General features: G+C 42.3%; 1 protein-coding gene across 1 annotated transcript in view; it reads right to left on the bottom strand.

Annotated features, from left to right (window-relative positions):
• PCNT (pericentrin) overlaps positions 1-17,883 on the bottom strand; it is a 99,171-nt gene extending 81,288 nt beyond the window's left edge. Inside the window, exons 1-8 of the mRNA XM_060231539.1 lie at positions 17,492-17,883; positions 11,109-13,373; positions 9,270-9,362; positions 6,247-6,411; positions 3,642-3,897; positions 3,052-3,110; positions 1,533-1,707; positions 562-731 (exon numbers count right to left, since the gene is read on the bottom strand). Coding sequence (XP_060087522.1) covers positions 562-731; positions 1,533-1,707; positions 3,052-3,110; positions 3,642-3,897; positions 6,247-6,411; positions 9,270-9,362; positions 11,109-13,337 — 3,147 coding nt within the window. The 5' untranslated portion in view covers positions 13,338-13,373; positions 17,492-17,883. The remainder of the gene's footprint in view (positions 1-561; positions 732-1,532; positions 1,708-3,051; positions 3,111-3,641; positions 3,898-6,246; positions 6,412-9,269; positions 9,363-11,108; positions 13,374-17,491) is intronic.
• Between the last annotated feature and the right edge of the window lie 1,531 nt (positions 17,884-19,414).

The following is a 19,414-nucleotide window of genomic DNA, read 5'->3' as shown; positions in this document are numbered from 1 at the left end:
TCAGCGGGCCGCATCTGGCCCGCGGGCCGTAGTTTGAGGACCCCTGCCCTAGAGGTACCTGAATGGAAAATCTGGGAAATCCTTCTTATGTGGAAACCAGAACTATAACTACCAGATGGCTTTCTCCCACCATTACGTGACATATTATGAGAGCAAATTTTCCCTTATTCAGAAAAGTTATTGTTCATATGTCACATCAAAGAAAGGAGAAGCTTCTAACTGAACTGTATTATATATGACCCTTTTTTTCTAGAGGGACTGATAGCTGCCTACATGCATCAGAAAAACATCCATACTGGAAATGTAAAATCCAGCATCATACTGGAAATACAAAGAACCAGGGGTGGAATTCAACAGGAGCTCCTTTGCATATTAGGCCACACACCCTGGATTTAGCCAATCCTCCAAGAGCATACAAAATAGAGTTCTTGGAGGATTGGCTACATCGGGGTGTGTGGCCTAATATGCAAAGGAGCTCCTGCTAGAATTCCATCCCTGCAAAGAACATTAAATTAAGCGTTTTCATGGTATCTACAGTAATGAAAAAAAAAATCCATTTACCTCCTGCTGTAACTCTTCTTCACGTTTCTTGCTTTGTTCTTTCACATCCTGCAGCTCTTGTGCATGGTTGGTCTGGCTTTGTTCTTTCACATCTTGCAGTTCTTGGGCATGGTCAGTCTGCAGCTTCGTCATGGCAAGCTGGTACTGGTTTTCCAGGTTTTTACACTCCGCTACAAAATAATGTTGAGTTCAGTTAACAACAGTATCTCCTTATAAATGATTTAGCACCCAATAAAGACCACCTTGTCCCATATGAACCCACCTAACCTTTCCAGTTATCTTGAGAAGCCCTGCTTTGGCTGCACCCAACATGTCAGGCTAGATAGGTGGCAACCTGAGAGAGCTCTTTCTTGGCCATGGCTCCAAAGCTTCAGAACTACCTCCCCAGAGAGGTCTGTCTGTCTACCTCTACTGTTGTCTTCTGCCACAAGAAGCTTTTTTTGGGTGGGGCCTGGCATTCCCTTACCAAGTCTTATTTTCCCTCCTCCCTGTATGTCCATATTTTGTTTTAAATATTGTATGTGTGTGTGTGTGTGTGTGTATGTGTGTGTATGTGTATCTATCTGGATAGATACAAGATAAACTCCACTGGGTGAGCACTGTTTCAGTTCTCCATATTATCGTCTGCCACAGTAATATATGACTATGCCAGTCCGACAATTGAACCTACAGCCAAATATGTAGTGTTGATTTTGACGGGAAGGAATGCAATCTGTCTCCAGCATACTGAAACTGAACAAAGTTGTATGAGACACAAGCTCATACCTTCCCTAGCAACTGCCCATTTCCCCTTGGAATCTGCTTCATAATTCTGGCCAGCACTTCAAGTATTGAGGTAGTCCTCATCCTACTGACCTCAGTGATGAAGCACCAAACATATGTAAATTAAACAGATTAAACTCTACATTTGAGCCTTCCCTCACAAGGACTTTCACAGAAACGACAGCTTCCCTCAAAATAAAACTACCTACTTTCAACCTGTTCTTTTTCAAGGCACAGGCTCTCCAACTTTCTTTTTACTTCTTCAAGTTCTGATTTCAGAGTTCTTTTCACCTCATTCAACTCAGCCTGATGTTTTTCAGCTAACTCTTCAGATATGTTTTTACAACTGATTTCTGTATCCAGTGCCCATTCTTTTTTAAGATCCTAAAACGAAATGAAGTTTTATTTTAACATTAAAAATTTGGACACAATATCCTGAAAAGACAATGCCTTCTTTCCCACAGAGAACAGTAATTCTTCCAGTCTGGCCCCTTGCAACAATCCAGTGGTTTTCCTGGCCTTCTTGTCAACTCTATGACCCTTTCAAAAAGAAGGCAGCTTTCTGGGTAGACCCAAAACCCAAACTTGAAAACTCTCTGCAGACACTTGCACACATTTCCCCAAGCAATTCCCTTTTTTGTAGAAGGAAGACAACATCTCAGTTTTAATCTCACACTCAGTTCTTTGGCAATTGCTAAATAACTTCCGGGAAAACAGGAATTCTGAACGCAGCCCCACTTAGGCCAGCCTTTAATGATAAGAGCACTCCACTGAGTAGAATTACCTGTGAATACAATGTGTATAGACATATAACAATAATTTTCCTCAATTTCAAGTATGTTTCAAATGTTTTAAACATGGGCTTCAGATTTTTAACACGAGGCCTTAACTTGCAGGCAGGGTGCACCCCATCCCCCCACTTATTTATTTCCTTCTTGAACAGACTCCCCCCTCTTTCTCACTCACTCCCCTTCCGTCAATCTCCCCTATCTCCTTTTCTCGCAATCTCTGAGGTTCCCCCGCCCCATCCCTGGAAGCTGAGAGCCATGCAGTTCCTAACCTCCAAGTGTTCCCTTCCTGATATGGGCCCAGGAGATCAAGAGCTGGTAGTACTAATGTTAGTTTAAATAGTTTGTCCTTCATAATAAAATGTTCATTTTTAAAGAAACTGGTTAACAATATAGCATTACCTTTCATCCTTATGTCCCATGTACCAAGGAACTGTGCAGAAAGTTACAAGATTCTAAATGGAGGCTTCACAATAAGCTTGATTAAAGCTGATTCTGTGCAGTTTAAGGGAAAGTTCTGAGCAGCAGATGCTGCTGAGGTAGGTGGTAGAGTTGGGGTGTGAAACCCCCTGCCTAGAGATACTATCTAGGCAAAACAGGCAACCAAGTGACTGGTATTGCTGGCTTGTTTCACCATATCCATGTACATTAAAGTAGTGTCAATGTATTTGTCTGACTACTCCCAGACTTGCAAGCAACACCAGTGGACATGAAATAATTATTTATACAGGACACAAGTCTGTAGTGTGACCTTCGTTATTTGAATTGCTCTCCCACATTGTAGAAATCTCTCTATAGTGTAGTGCCTAAGATCAAAACACATGCTCTCTGTGCGGGTGGGGGGTGTAAGAAACAGAAAACCCATTCTGAGGAACTCTAAATCAATCGAACAATTGCTGTGGCAATTTAATTTATTAAAGGAACAAGTTGTACACAATACCTCTAATATTTTGGCATGTTTTTCCTCCATTTCTAATGTTACCCTTTTCTTCTCTTTATCTGAAAAATAAAACATTTTCAACTGCATAAAATATCTGATGTATCAGTTCTTGTACATGATGTATTCAAAGAAGGTGAACTAAGTTCTCTACTAGGCTTTACTGTAAAGCCTCTAATAACTTTACCATCAGGGCCAGTTTCATAATGAGGCAACCTGACAATCACATCAGGCAACAGTTTTGTTGTTGTTGTTGTTGTTTGGGGGGGAGGGGGAGAAAACGTTAAGTCCCACTCACCAGCAGCCAGCCACTCATCTGCTGCTCTCAACTGGGACCTAGAAGAGAAACCTGCCCCACTAGCTTGGATTCTTTTGCTGAGAAGCATGCTAGCACTTACATTTTGCCCAAGAGCTATATTAAATGTGGGTGGACCTAAGTACATAGTGTAAGCATTTAACCTCAAAGTGTGGTATACAGAGTGTGATATATCTAGGTGGCAACCATGATTTTGCCTTCAGCTGTCAACCAGTAAAGGAGCAAGCCAACAGTTAGTTTGCTTGCAATATGAGCTTAAAATCTATTAGCTATATACCTAGGTCACTCTGATGCCTCAAAATCATTTCTTCCTTTTCCTTCAGATGTTGTTCCTTGATATGCTGCAGCTCAAACTGATATCGGCTTTGCTGAACCGCTACTTCTTGAGCATGCTTATCGTTGAGCATCTCCCGCAGTTCCACAAGGGCCGTTTCCTTCTCCTTCCTCAGATTGTTCTGCATCAGCTCCAACTGAGACGTGTGCACATTGTTTGAACTTAATCTTAAAGCTTCAATTTTAAGATTATGCAGAGTCTGCAATGAAGAAAAGCAATGAAAAATGCAATTTAAAAAAACGGTAATCGCTGCAGATTTCTTAAGCCACATGAGGTCTAACCGCTTCCTATAATATTTTTATTTTATACAAATCATGTATTTAGACAACTTCTAGCCCTATGTCCTGAGCCCCCATCAGATTCTCAAGCTGCAGACCAGATAGGACACTATTCGATTCCCTATTAGTACCAGGAGACAGGGTATCCATGGGATTAAAGTCCTCAAGAAACAGGCAGTCCCAGTCATTCATTCTTTTTTGAACTTTTGAGGAATCCCCTTCCCACTTCAAACATCCTGTTCTGGGGATAACTGCTGGGGGTCCCAGATGGCCACCCTGAAATGCTATCCTGGCTACCTTGTTCAGGCTACACCACCTGGGAACACATCACGATGGCCGACTGGGAGAGTCAAAGGCTGACTGTGAGGAAAGCCAGAACAAGCAACTTGCTAAGAGGAGGGACAGAAGGCAACAGTCATACATACATCATTTATTTCTACAGTCATCGACCAAATACATAAAAGAGGAGTAAAAGATCTCATATCAGCCAGTACATCAACAGTCAACTTCTCTACTTCCCAATTCCTGCCATTGGTTTCCCGCACCGCCCCCCCTCCCCGCCCCCAGTAGCCTTGCGATACCCCCAGACTCTGCCTCTTTGTCCCACAGTAGACATTTAAGTTAGAAACAGATCTCCTGGATCTTACTTGCTAGTATTTAGCTCCCTACCTTGAAGTGAAGTAATCCTCAATTAGGCCCAAGCTCTTCCACCATCAAGACCCAAAAAAGTCTGGGCATCTTGAAGGTTCTTTCTACTTCAGGAGAACTGTTTAAGCTTTGAATTTCTTTACACACATCCAGACAACCCCATAAAGATACAGAAGTCCCACGGTTAAAGAAAACCAATCAGGCAGGTATCTAGCTTCCCATAATTATTCTGATAGTTAATTTTACAAAATCCCCCCTACAACCAGTGCATATAGATTAGGAAAAATATGATAATTGCACTTATTAGAAGCAGCATAGGATTTGGGGGCCATAGATGGTCAAAGGGACAGCGAGTCAAAACTCCAGAGTCTGGCAGTTCAAGATGCCTTATTCTTTTACTGTCAATGTGTTGCCTTCATAAATTCTCACTTCAGATCCTCTTTAAAGATCTATCAAAATGATACTCTTGGACTAGTTGTTTGATAAGTGTACATAAAAGACCACCCATTCTCATCAAACCTAGCAACTGAGATCTACACTCCCCCACTATCAAAAAGCAGGGCTCATCCCCTCCAGGGAGGATACAGTGTTCTCTTTTGCGGAACTATCAACTATCCGTGTTAACTTTCCACTGGTGCCAAATCTGAAATTCTTTTGGCACTGGGTCAAAATTTTTCATTTTACTCAATTTTTTGTTGTCGCTGGTTTGAACTGGTTTATCATCTACTATTGTAATGCTGTGTTTGTGTTATATTATGCTATGTGAGCCGCCCTGAGCCTGCTTCGGCGGGGAGGGCAGGATATAAATTAAAAATTATTATTATTATTATGCTTATGCTGCCTTTATACTATTTTAGTAATGCTGCTTCTTGGGTTTGTTTGTTTTTGTTTTTTTACTAAACTGACGGTTTTATCACTTTTAAGGTGCAATCCTAAGGCTTGTATGCCAAGTCTTACAAGCACCAAAGTCATAAATATAACTCAAATTGGCTGATCTGAAGACAAATATCACATGATGATGTGGGGCATGGTAGTTACACATGCATTGCAAGCAACTATCCAGCAAGCCGGCACCCTGAATGCTGCCATCACACAGAGGCATACACACACACAGTTCATAGTGCTGCTAATTTTTTTTTTTAATTGTGAGAAAATCACTGAGGCCATCGAAAGTGGATTGACTCACCCTGGCCTGGATAGCCTAAGCAAGCCTGATCTTGTCAGATCTTGGAAGCTGAGCAAGGCCAAATCTGGTTAATACTTGCATAGGAAACCATAGGAAAATATCCTCCGGGCCCCAAATAGGGGTCAGTCACCAGAGGTTGACATGACTTCCAGATGCAGACACACACACAAACCCCCCCCCCCATCAATATATCCAAAAAAGTGGATTGACTCAACATACACAGGTATTCAAATACTGTTCAAACATCAATCAGTTTTGTGATCATAGATTCTTAATTACAACATGTTCAGGCCTAAGAATATTTTAGTCCTATACTTCTAAAACTATTTGGCATTAACTAGCAATACTATATATGCCTTTTTAAAAACAAGTGGCCTAACTTTAGGCTACTTTCAACAGCCAGAGACCCTTGAATTTTTGGTGTTTGACACTGTACCTCTGCTTGCTGCATCTCTTCTTCATGTGCAGCCTCCATTTGCTGTTGCAACTCATCCAACAACAGCTGTTGCTCTTGCATTAATTTAGCATGTAGCTCTTTCATTTCATTCTCATGCTGTGTAACTAGCTCAGCTACTTCACGATCATGTTCTCGTTCATGAAGCTACAAGGTCAATTAAATTAGAACGATTACAGCGGAAAAATACAATGCAAATATCGCAAGCCAGCAAACATACATTATTTTTTTTTTAAAAAGGCTGATTTTATATACAAGCAAATTCATTTATATGGAGAAGCTATATAGTTACAGTTGTGAAATTGTGGAGCCTAAAGGAAACAGTTAGGAAAAAATGTGTGCGGGGGGGGGGCTAATTATATGCAATACTTTTTGATTCTATTTAAAACTACTTTTGTTATATTAAAAATGCATTATGTATACTCGGCTTAGTATTTGGTACAGTTATGAAAATTTGAAGTCTTTGCCGTCCAGGAGACCTCTGAAGTTACAAAAAACAGAGGCGGCTTAAACCCTTCCGAAACAAGCGGAATGCTGCCTATGCAAGTGCTGCACTGAGCAAGGAGAAGACAGCTGAGTCTGACAAGTGTGCCTGGATGCAGTTGCGATGCCACCTGAGGCGCCACCCTCAGGCCCAGAGCTAGTGGCAGGTGGAGGAGAAAAAACAGGAGCCACTACTGCGCCCCCACAACTGCCAACTCCTCACCGGTGGTATTGGAGACAAGCGGGGAAGGGGGAACAGGAGTTGTTTTCTATCCCTCTCCTGCCACAGCTGCTCTCTGTATCGCTACCTAGGCAGGGGTACTGGAGATGGGGAGGTGGGGAAGCAGCAAGAGCCACTGCCCCCACCCAGCCACCAATACTGCAGCAGCATGGCAGGCAAAGGAGGAGGAGGGAGGAGTAATCAATACTCACACTGAGATATCGATATAAACCGCCTGTGTTACAAAATCTCTTTCATAGCAACAAATGTTTTGGGGTTTTAAAAATCGTTTATATATGTTTATCTTTTTACAACTGTAATTTAAATTGGTTTATTATGACTGTTAGCTGCCCAGAGTCCGCTTGCGGAGTGGGCAACATATAAATCCAACGTAAATAAATAAAATAATCACCACTGCCCCTCTCCTCTGCCATGTGAACTACTTGGAGTGGGCTGCCAGGCAAGCGAGGAAGAGGGCAGGAAGGATGGAATTAGTATCACAGAATCATAGAGTTGGAAGGGACCTCCAGGATCATCTAGTCCAACCCCCTGCACAATGTAGGAAATTCACAAATGCCTCCCCCCGATACATACACACTCCTAGTGATTCCTTGCCCAGATGGCAAAAAAACCCTACAGGATCCCTGGCCCACATCAAGTCTCATAGGTCCCCATTTGTTCTAACAATAATAACAAAATGTATCCAGTGTTAGAGACCAAGTAGCAAGGTATCTAAGCTAGTTTGGGTTTTTGTCAGCTAGAAAGAGTTAATAAACAAAAGAAGTTTCATTATTTAGACTTCACTTCTTCACAGTTAGCCTTTGCCAGAAGTAATACATGTATCTGCCACTTGCTTACTAGAGACAAGAGTGGAACTGGTGTAAATAACACTAGCAAAATCCCACCTTCAAATACATCTTTTCTGGAAAAGTCTAATGTTTGCCTATAGTTTAATATGATCACAATAGTAAGGACTGCCACTAAACTTGGTCATTGTTATAATAAACTCTTCAAACTGCATACAAAACTACTCATTTTCTCCCAAAGTTTTAGATATGCAGGACTGCACCAGTACATAATTTCACCCCATAGGGGGGGAAATCCTGGTGAGTTTTTAAAACACTTTTAACAAAAGTTAAATCTACAAGTATTGCCACATTTTGAGGTGCCATCTATATATTATAAGTGTATTTTCCCCAGAGGCGACATCTAATGTGATCACAGATGGTCCTAAGCCGTTTTATGAGTTTCAGTGTCTCACCTAATTTACCCAAGCAGATGTACATTGCGGACACAAGTCTTCCTTGCCTAGCGGATCATGTAAAAACTGCTCAAATTTTGTCCAATTCCTACAGATGTTCAGAACTCTGGACAGTAGTAATGGACAGCATAATCCTAATCAGGGCTCTTTTTTTTAGCAGGAACACACAGGAATGCGGTTCCAGCTGGCTTGGTGTCAGGGAGTGTGGCCTAATATGCAAATAAGTTCCTGCTAGGTCTTTTCTACAAAAAAGCCCTGGGTGAAACAATGGTGACATCAGGGGATGTGGACTAATATGCAAATGAGCTCCTGCTGGGCTTTTTCTACCAAAAGAAGCCCTGATCCTAATAACATTTTCCTGAAAGTAAATCCCATTGAATAGAACATAATAGCATTTTGAGCCGATCTTCTTAGGATTGCTCTCATAGTCTCTTAGTTGTAAACAGTATTTTATTTGGAAATACTCTTTTGTTCTGATTTCACAAAGTACACTATTGAATCACTGCTTGAAAATTCTCTCATTTTAGTCATGTTGAACCTACCCCATGTTCTTTACACAAGTTAAGTGAAACTGTACATTAGCCGGGAACTTTTGAATTCTTGACTGTAAACTACTGACATTAATGTTGAGCCTTGTGGGAATAATTTAATTGCACATTTGCCCCAAATTTTTATAAGTGCAGACTGTACAACATTTGTACCACCAGCCAGACCCAGGCTGACAGTGGCATATCACACCAAATTGCTCCATTACCCTGGAAAATTTTTCTTCATGTTCCCTGAACTCCAGTATAAGAGACATACCCACACTGTAGCCTGGTGGTATCTTCCTATACTTGGGACACCCAGGTACCCTGAGTCGATAAACACAGCATCAGCAGAAAAAAACAAAAGCAAGACTACCTACTACCTACTGTCAAACACTTCCCTTGTATTTCCTCACTATAGGTGTTGACTGACATATAAAAAATAATACCGTTTTACTGTGCTTTCAGGATCCAGTTGCCATCAAATCAGCTGCACACTAATTTAATTCAATACCTTTTTTATTATTCCAATCTGTTCTTTCCATTCTACTTCCAACTGTTTCTGCTTTTCTATGTTCTCTTTTATTTCTTCATTCAGATCTTCTATCTGAGAGAAAAAAAGAAAAACTGATTTTCCAATTATTCCAAATACCTAAAAACCCATCAGGTTTTCATTACAGACACTGTAAAGCTGCTTCATGTTCTTACTCTAGGGTCTGGGTTCACAGCACTGATGGCAGGAACAGGTGGAGATGGGTTTGCTCCCCTCCAGGCAATGCAGGGGCATCTGCCCAGTGTTACACCGTCGGCTCTCCAGTCCCCCCATATGGGTTTTCCTCTGCATTCTCCCTCTCTAGCCTATGGGGCCTCACAGTTAGGACACGCCAACTCTGAGCTTACCTGCTGCTATCCTTACAAAGTTTGTATCTCTGGTACCTGGCATTACAACAAAGTGACATTTATGTCAGATATGGCCCTCTTCTTTTTCCCAAGACCATGTATTTGATGTGTCTGGTTTAAAGTATACATTATAAAATCACTAAAATCAACCCCCTAAAGAAACATAATTAAAGCAATTTAAAAACAAGAGTTAAAATGCATACAATACATAAAAACAGCAATTAAAACACTACTTAGGAAGGAGGGATCACTCAGGGAATGCTAAAGAAAACAGAAGTCTTTGCCTGCTGATTACAAACAGAGAAGGTCTTCTCCTGGCTTGCCACCCACCTAATCCCAGACAGTGGGAGCACCCAAACCAGGGCCTCCAAAGATGGCCATATTACTCAGCTAGGTTCACAAGGGAATAACTGGCAGTACTTTAGGTATGTTGGTCCCGACTTGTACAGGACTTTGAAGATCAAGAGCAGCACCTTGGATTGTACCCGGAAGCAAATTGGGAACCAGTATAGATGGGCTAAGACTGAAATGATATGGTCCCTATGATCCATTCAACATCCTGGCTGCAGCATCTTTTTATCAACTGACGTTTCAAAACACTTTTCAAGGGCAGCCCTATATAGAGCACGCTGCCCTAATCTAATCTAGATGTGACCAGGGCATGCAGAATAGATGCTGCCCAAGAAAGGCCACAGCTGGTTAACCAGCTGAAGCTGGTAAAAGGTGTTCTTGGCTACCTGCTTCTCTAGGAGTAGGACTGGGTTCAGGAACACCCCCAGATAGCAGACGTGTTCCTTCAAGAGAAGTACAACCCTGTCCAGAATGGGTGACACCTTACATCCCAGGTCAAATATTCTGCCCACCACCAGAACTACTGTGTTGTAAGAATTAAGCTTCAGTTTATTAGATTGCATCTACTCCAAAAGTGGTTCCAGGTACCAGTTCAAGGTTTCTACAACCTCATGAGGATCAGCTGGAAGTGTGAACCAGAGTTGATATTGGTGACACTCCAGCCAAACCCCTGGATAACCTCACTCAACAGTTTCATGTTAAAAAGCACAAGGGACAAGATGGAGCCTTATGGGACCCCACAGGGCAAAGGTCTGAGCAGCAGTCTCACAGCACCTTCTGAAACCTACCCTCCAGGTAGGACTGGAACCGCAACAGAACAATGCCTATCAAACCCAGCCCAGACACGTGGTTCAGAAGGATACCATGAACGCTGAAGAGAGGTCCAGGAGAATTAACAGAGCTGCAGTCTCTGTGTCTGTTTTTCAATGCAAGTCATCCACCAGGATGACCAAGGCTGCTGCAGTTCCATAACCAGGCCTAAACCCAAATTATGCAATACAAACGCATAACTATAAAGACTACAGGTTTTCAAATGCATTCAACTTATCATTCCTCTACAAATAAAAGTAGAAATGGCCCCTGGGTCCAGAGAAATACCTACCAGCTTCTGGTGCTGCAATTTCATATCTGAAAGATCAGACTGATAAAGAGACTTGGTTCTACTAAGTTCTTCCTTCTGAACTCTCTCTGACTCAGCCTGCATCTCTTTCAAGTTCTTTACAGTCTCCTCTAGACGAGTTTCAAGTTCCAACTGAACATTCCTTAAAGAAGCTACTTCTTCATTCAACTCATTTTCCTTTTGCATAAATTCCCTTTCTTTTTGTGTTATTTCAGCGCTAAGCTTCTGTAATTCTAAACTACTGGCTTTCAGTTTCTCTTCAAACACTAGTCTGTCAGATTCATGTGATTCCTGAGTGCTTTTCATTCTCATGTTAAGTTCATCAACCGTTTGTTCAAGAATCATTGTTTTGTTAGCGCTTTCCTCAAAAGCCTTTTCTGCTTCCTTTAGATGCTCCCCTATTGCAAAAAGTTTTTCTTCCAAGGTTGATTTCTCCCTAAGTAAAGACGATAAACTTTGTTCTTTGATGCTGATTTCAGACTTGAGATCCTCCTGTTCTTTCAATAAGAATTTTTCTAGAACAGCTTTTTGACCAAGAAGTTCCAAAAGGGTCTTGTTCCTTGCCGTTTGGCTATCAATCTGGGTTTGCATTTGATCTCTTTGCCTCTGCAAAACTGTTAGCTGTCGTCCAAACAGAGATTGTACTTCACTGGTCACAGAATCAGAGGCTGTCTTTTGCTCCTGAACATCTTTTACTAATTGCTCCTGCAGCTTCAATTGCATCATTAAATTTTCTTTTTCCTGCTGGAGGTCCTTTACTGTTTCTTCCCATGAACGAGATGTTAAGTCTTGCACTGCATGCTTGAATTCTTCAACCCAAATAATTAAATCACTGTTATCTCCTTGCTTCCTTTTGTTTTCTGGTTCTAGCTCCTTCTCCATTTTTCGACTGAGAGATTCATCATTAGCAACATGTGCCTCCTGTTCTTTTAAGTGTGCAGTTGTGATTTCAGCTGTTGCATCTCCTCCAGCTCCCTGAAAAGCCTTGTCAAAAATAAATCCTTTTTCACTGCTCTGCTTTATCAGGCCATTATCTCCAATACCAAAATCAACCTGATGATCACTTATATGGGTGTGCCTTTCTATTTCATTCTGTGGTGAACAATAACCAGAAAAGAGTAAAGCCATAGATTGTTCACTGAGTTCAGTTTCAGTTAAAGTCTCTTCTAGCAAATCATTTGAATAAAAATCGTCATTAAAATTAAAACCTGTCTTGCCATTACTGGATTCTAAAACACCTCTGCATGTGGATGTATTAAAAGCAGCTTTTCCAGGGTCTGAATGTCCAGGACTGTTACATATGCCCGACTGCTCCTGCCTCTCTGTGATATCAAAACGTTTAATTAATCCCTCTGTGTTTTCAGGAACAGCCTCTAGCTCTAGTTCTGCTATATGATCTCTTACGTAATAACCAGATTGTAAGTTGTCAGTATCCTTTAGGGCTTTGACTTTATTTAGGTTTTGCCTTGCATCTTCTAACACATTTTTCAAAGTGTCTATTCTGAAATCACGCAAACAAGTCACTTCCCCGTCAGCCGGACACAGTTCATTTTCATATTGATGCAGCGTATTGCGCATCTCTTCAAGTTTTATCTTCTGCCTCCCCAATACTTCTTGTAACTGTGTTGTCTCTAGCTGTAAATTTTTTAGCATCATGTTGTAAAAATGTATTTCTTTCTCATACTTACAATGTAAATCTTTGCTTTTTTCTGTTTCAAGAAGGAGTTTGTCATTTAATTCCCAAGTTAAAGAACTGAGTTTTTCAATCTCTTGATTTAAACTTTCCTTTTCGTGTTTTGATTCTCTTGCTCTTTCTTCACTATTAGTAAGTTGTAACACAAGTTCTTCTACCAGAGTGGTATACTTCCAATCAATTTCAGAGTGTTTCCTCACAAAGTCTCCAACACAGTTTTCAAGTTCCTTGTAGAAGGAGGAGCTATCAGATTCTAATGCCTGAAGTTTATTATTTAAATTAACAATGATATTCAAATTCTGAACATTTCCCTCATAATTAATAGCATTTAATTCTGTTTTTATCTGCTCAAGATTATTTTTATATTTTGTATTCACTTCTTTTATACAAATTTCTTTTAATTTTAAAGTCTCTTGTCTATAGCACTCCTCCAACTCAGTTTTCAATTTCTGCAGTTGTCTGTTAATGTTATTTTCATCATTCTTTTCCAGTTCTTTAATACAACCGTGTTTCTCCATCGTCACAGAATTTCTTAGCTCTACAGCGTTTTCTTCCTGAAGAGTAAGTTTATTACAAAAGAAAAATTAAAATTAGCTCCAGTATCAGTAAACCTTGGGAACATTTCATAACAATTACTTTTCTTCTTTAAAACCTTCTATGATACGTTTAGTTTTAATAGATCTCTGTCAGTATAGGGCTGCATGTTTTATTTTTCTCCACTGGAGTGGAGATTAAATTTGATTCCTGCCCCTGCTTACACTAGTGGCCTATTTGGTAGCCATGCAACCTTTTTGTAATTGTTCTTTTGAGTAGCTCTCATACCCAATCCTAAAACTGCTTTTTGATTTCAAAAAATTATAAAGAACAGTACAGGGGGAAGTCTGGTGACCATCTTCTGAAAAGGTAACTACACTGAACAAAACACATAGTATTTGCTATTTCTCGCTAGTACATCTTGTAATGTTTCATGGCATATATTTCACTGCAGTTATTGCAAGGATTAGATGTGCTCATATAGTGCAGGGGTGGCCAAACTGTGGCTCAGGAGCCACATATGGCTCTTTCACACATATTGTATGGTTCTCGAAGCAGCTTGGAATTTAAAGTTGCTCTTTTCACCTCTCTCCCCCATCTATTTGGCTTCCTTCCAGCTCTCAGACATCTGAGGTTCAAATGGCTCACAAACATCTGTCATTTATTCTATGTGGCTCTTACATCAAACAAGTTTGGCCACCCCGATATAGTTCAGCTAGGGCTTGACAAATTCCATGCTATGGCCCCTAAACACTGGTTGTGGCCCCTAAACACTGGTTGTGGCACGTGGTGTTTTCAGAATTAATTTTACTGTAGTGTGTTTCACCATTTCTTCAGAATTATCATTTAACATCACAATAATTAGAACATTTTACCACACCCTTGTTCATCACTCATGTTTGGTACACTGTCATGTCCTTTACTTATTCTCTGAAAATTAATCCAGAGAGACTACCAGCCCTTGGATATATATTTGCATCTGTTGCTGTTCTCCCACCTCCAAAGCGGGGTGGTAGTGAACAAGAATTAGCCTTCTACTGATTATAACAGAGAGAAGAATTCCAAAGCTGGTGAACTTAAATATTCATTGAATACCAACGAGTACAGCTGTTCTTCAAGTGTGGCTCTTCAGGCCTTTCCGGGCTCAAGGAACTCTTCCAGTTCCTTCCCACCATTTTCCCTTTCTTCTTTCTTTTTTGTTTCCTCTGCAATTCCCCTCTCCCTTCTTCTCATTTGACAGCCTTTTAAACCTCTCCACTTTTCCAAACCCCCTCCCTAGCTCCTCCCACACTGCCTTCAGTGCTCAGCAGTGCCCCCAGAGTCACACTTCCCAGGCCATGCCTCTAGCCAAGGTCCTAGGTTGAGCCTCTCTCCAAACAGGCTGAAAAGCCTGGCTCTGAACATATGAACATATAAAGCTGCCTTATACTGAATCAGACCCTCGGTCCATCAAAGTCAGTATTGTCTTCTCAGGCTGGCAGCGGCTCTCCAGGGTCTCAAGCTGAGGTTTTTCATACCTATTTGCCTGGACCCTTTTTTGGAGATGCCAGGGATTGAACCTGGGACCTTCTGCTTCCCAAGCAGATGCTCTACCACTGAGCCACCGTCCCTCCCCAAGCTGCTGGGTTCCTGGAGCTGCATGCCCACATTCCAGCTGTTGGTTGGGTTGCCATGCAGGCACCAAATGACTGACATAGTTCTGTGAAGCACCCAAAACATTATGGGCCGTTTTCCTTATCCAGCCAAATACTGATTCATACGAAGCAAGGCCAGGCAACCGCAACATCCACAATGCACATAAAAATCCCTATGCAAAGCAAAACAACTTTCCTATCAACATCCTGATTGAAAGTAAACAGCATTACAAAGAGCTTTGTCCAGCTCTGAACAAATTTTCAACAGGCTCAAATCTCTAGCAACAAAAAAATATCTTTGAGCTTATGCACAATGAGTATTGACCCCCCCTCTCCCATTATATCACAAGTGCTCATAACCTGTGATTATGACAAGAAGGCTTCAGATCCAGATATGATACAGGTACCAGCTTAGCACTGGCACTTCTTAGTTACTCACTACTATCAAAGGATAAATGATTTTAAAAATGCAATCTGAGTCCAATATCTATTTTGCATAATGAAGAATTATTGCTCACAGGAATGTCTGTTTTTGCTAAATATAAGCTACTGCCTCATATAAAATATACAACTCTGCAACATTTATATTTCCAGCCTGCAAGACAAAGGTAGACAGTGCTTCTTTTAAAGAAGTAACAACAAATGGCTGCTTTGTGTTTTTTTTTATTCCCCCTCCCGCCATGAAATCTCCCTGGGTGAACCTGGGTCACCTCCATAGCCTCAACTTAGCCCAGGAGGGTCAAACTGTGGCTCAGGAGCCACGCATGACTCTTCCACACATATCGTGTGGCTCTCAAAGTCCCCACTACCCTGCTGGCCAACTTGGAGAATGCATTTAAAGCTACAGTTGCTTTATTTCTACATCTCCCTCCCCCCATCTATTTTCCTTCCTTCTGGCTCTCAAATGCTGACATTCATGCCTTGCGGCTCTCAAATACCTGACATTTATTTGATGTGGCTCTTACATTAGGAAAGTTTGGCCAGGCCTGACCTAGCCTACCTCACAGGGTTGTTGTGAGAATAAGACAATGTTGTCCTATTCTCACAATAATGAAAGCTGCTCTGGGTCTCCACCAGGAATAAAGGTAGGGCATGTGAAGTAAATATTATTCTTACTTATATTACAGTAACAATTCCTTAGTGGAAGCAGGGGCCTTCCCAATGCTGCTCCGATGGACTACAGCATGGGTGACCAAACTGTGGCTCTTTCACGCATATTGTGTGGCTCTCAAAACCCCCACTGGCCAACTTGGGAGAATGCATTTAAAGTTAAAGTTGCTTTCTTTCCACATCTCCCTCCCCCTTCCCAAATCTATTTCCCTTCCTTCTAGCTCTCAAACTCCGACATACATGTCTTACGGCTCTCATTTGACATTTATTCTATGTGACTTTAAACAAGTTTGGCCACCCCAACCTAGCCTACCTCACAGCAGGGTTGTTATGAGGATAATGTAAGCTACTCTGAGTCCTCACCTATGACACAGGCAGGGCATGTCAAATAAGTATTAGTCTTACTTATATTACAGTAACAATTATAATTCCTTAGTGGAAATGGGCTGCAATGGGCTACAGCAGGAGTGGCCAAACTGTAGCTCTTTCACTCATATTGTGTGGGTTTCAAAGCCCCCACTACCCACTGGCCAACTTGGAGAATGCATTTAAAGTTGCTTTCTTTCCAAATTTCCCTCCCCCTCATCTATTTTCCTTCCTTCTGGCTATCAGACATCTGACATTCATGCCTTGTGGCTCTCAAACATCTGACATTTATTTGGCTCTTTCACACACATTGTGCAGCTCTTGAGGCCCCCACCCCACCCACTCCCCCCTCCCCATTGGCCGTCTTGGAGAATGTATTTAAAGCTAAAGTTGCTTTCTTTCCACCTTTCCCTTCTCCCATCTATTTGTGGCTCTCAAACATCTGGCCAACTGACATTTATTTGGCTCTTTCACACACATTGTGCAGCTCTCGAGGCCCCCCCCACTGGCCAACTTGGAGAATGCATTTAAAGTTAAAGTTGCTTTCTTTCCAAATTTCCCTCCCCCTCATCTATTTTCCTTCCTTCTGGCTCTCAAACATCTGACATTCATGCCTTGCGGCTCTCAAACATCTGACATTTTATTCGATGTGGCTCTTCCATTAAGCAAGTTTGGCCACCCCTGACTTAGCCTGCCTCTTAGGGTTGTGATGAGGATAATGCAAGCTGCCCTGGGTCGCCACCGGTGACATAGGCAGGGCAAGTCAAATAAGTATTATTCTTGTTTATCTTACACTAAGTTATAATTCAAGGGGGATCTTCCCAATGCTGCTGAAATGGGCCACGGGGACAAAGCACAGGCCTACGAGCGGGCCTGCCTCCCTCGCACCTGACAACACCCGCACGGCCTTGACTGCCCCAGAGACGACCCTCAGCGGGGCAGGCAACAGCCCTTTCCCGCATGCCCAACAAGCAGAATTAAGCGGAGGGGAACAGGCGAGCGAGCCGACCACGCGCGGAAAGGCACACCTGTGGAGCGGAGGCGCCGACAGCCACCTTCCGACAGCCTCCCACGCTCTCGCCGCCTCTCCGTCCTCACCTTTACCTGCAAAGGTAAAAAAACCCAAATCTCCTCGGGAAGCCGTTTGCAGCCCCGCCCCCTCCAACTGCCGCACCGCGACCCAAAACTTTCGGCCAATGGCCTCCCCGAGCCCCTTCTCTTCCCCAAACTTGTTGCCCAATCGGAAACCTAGTCCGTGAAAACCGCTGCTCCCGCCTCTTGCAGACCGACGGCTCCGAGAGCCAATAGACTCCACGAATCCCGTCGTCCCGCCCAAACGCCGCGACTCGAGGATTTCATTTCGAAGGCTCCCCCAAGGTAGAATGAGAAAAGGAGAAGGAATGCGCATGCTCCGTTCCTTGCTCTTCGCGCCGCTCGTCCCGCGGCGAGCAAATCGCCACAAAAGGCGGGGCTGTTGATAGGCTGTATTTAAAATCGGGCTCCGCCTCAGCTGCGAGGACAGCCAATTAGAAGGCTGGAGGAGGTGGCTGCGTCCAGGAGCCCTCGGTCTTTGCTATGAGAGAATCAGAAGTCTTTTGGCGGGATGTCAATGACTGACGCACTTTCATTTTAAGCGTACATTTTTGTGGTTTTGGTTTATGAAGAGATTTTGCTGAGGTGATTAGGTTATCATTACAGGTGTTGGTGACCTGCTTAACAAAAAGTAGGAAAATCACATTTTTGTCATGTTATGTTTTTCTTTAGGGCTTGTTTTGTAGAGAAAGCCCAGCAGGAACTCATTTGCATATTAGACCATACACCCCTGACACTGAGCCAGCCGAAATTGCATTCCTGTGCCTTCCTGCTAAAAAAAAAAGGGCTTGTTTTTCTTCATACCCTCATAGAAAAGTGCCGTTGTTGTTCAGTCGCATAGTCGAGTCCTACATTTTGCGACTCCATGGACAAAGTCACGCCAGGCCCTCCTGTCTATAGGACTAACCAAATGCATCAGTTGAGGTGCTCTCATTTTTACACATGCAGAATAATGCACCTTCAATCTACGTTCAATGCACTTTGCATTTGGATTTTACGGTATCGGATGGCAAAATCCACTTGCAAATGATTGCTTAAATTTCATTGAAAGTGCATCATTCCTTGTGTGTTAAAATGCCTGAACTGTTGATAGAATAAAAGCTTTTTATTCTTTAAAGTGCTGTGAGGCTTTGGTTCCTTTTTGCTCCGATGGCCCCCATACCTGGCAGCTACTTCTCAGGAAGGAAAGAAGATAGGAGAGAGAGGTGGAAAGAAAGCAACTTTAATTAACTTTAAATGCATTCTCCACGTTCCCAGCTGGCGTGGAGAAATTATTTAAAGAGAGAAATGCCTTCTCCAAGCCAGCCAATGGGATGGTGAGGGCTTTGAGAGCCACAACATATGTGAAAGAGCTGCAGTTTGGCCAACCCTGGTTTATATGCTCAACAAAGTGCTGTTGGACCTGAATTTTGTTCTGCTGCTACAGACCACAGCTACCTGTCTGAAGGAAACTTCTCTGGCACTGACCAATTTCACACTAGACTTTTGATCCTGGTTTAGCCTTGTTCCCAAGGTGACATTCTACACTAAAAAAATAGAATCATAGAGTCATAGAATTGCTTTCTCTGTTTCTCTGATTCTAGTGTAGAATGCCAGGCTGATTCTCCACTACATGCTTGCGTCGGTGTTCTGCCGGGTCTGTTTCCCCCGACAGATTATTTATTTCTGCACCACAGCCTCCCCCCCACTCGGTACATCCCTGGGATTAGTTTCTGCACTAACATTATCCCGGAGCATTTGGGGACAGTTAAACCAGGATTAAAGGTCTAGTGTGAAATTGGTTACCTAGGTAGCATTAATTGCTGGCCACTGGGTGTCTCTGTTTCAGCAAGAACATCTTTGTTTCAGAAGCTTTAGGC

This window comes from Heteronotia binoei, chromosome 1 (genome assembly GCF_032191835.1).
Source record: "Heteronotia binoei isolate CCM8104 ecotype False Entrance Well chromosome 1, APGP_CSIRO_Hbin_v1, whole genome shotgun sequence".
Classification (NCBI taxonomy): Eukaryota; Metazoa; Chordata; class Lepidosauria; order Squamata; family Gekkonidae; genus Heteronotia; species Heteronotia binoei.
The sequence above is the reverse complement of the archived record's forward strand: the minus strand, read 5'-3'. Positions and strand labels throughout refer to the sequence as shown.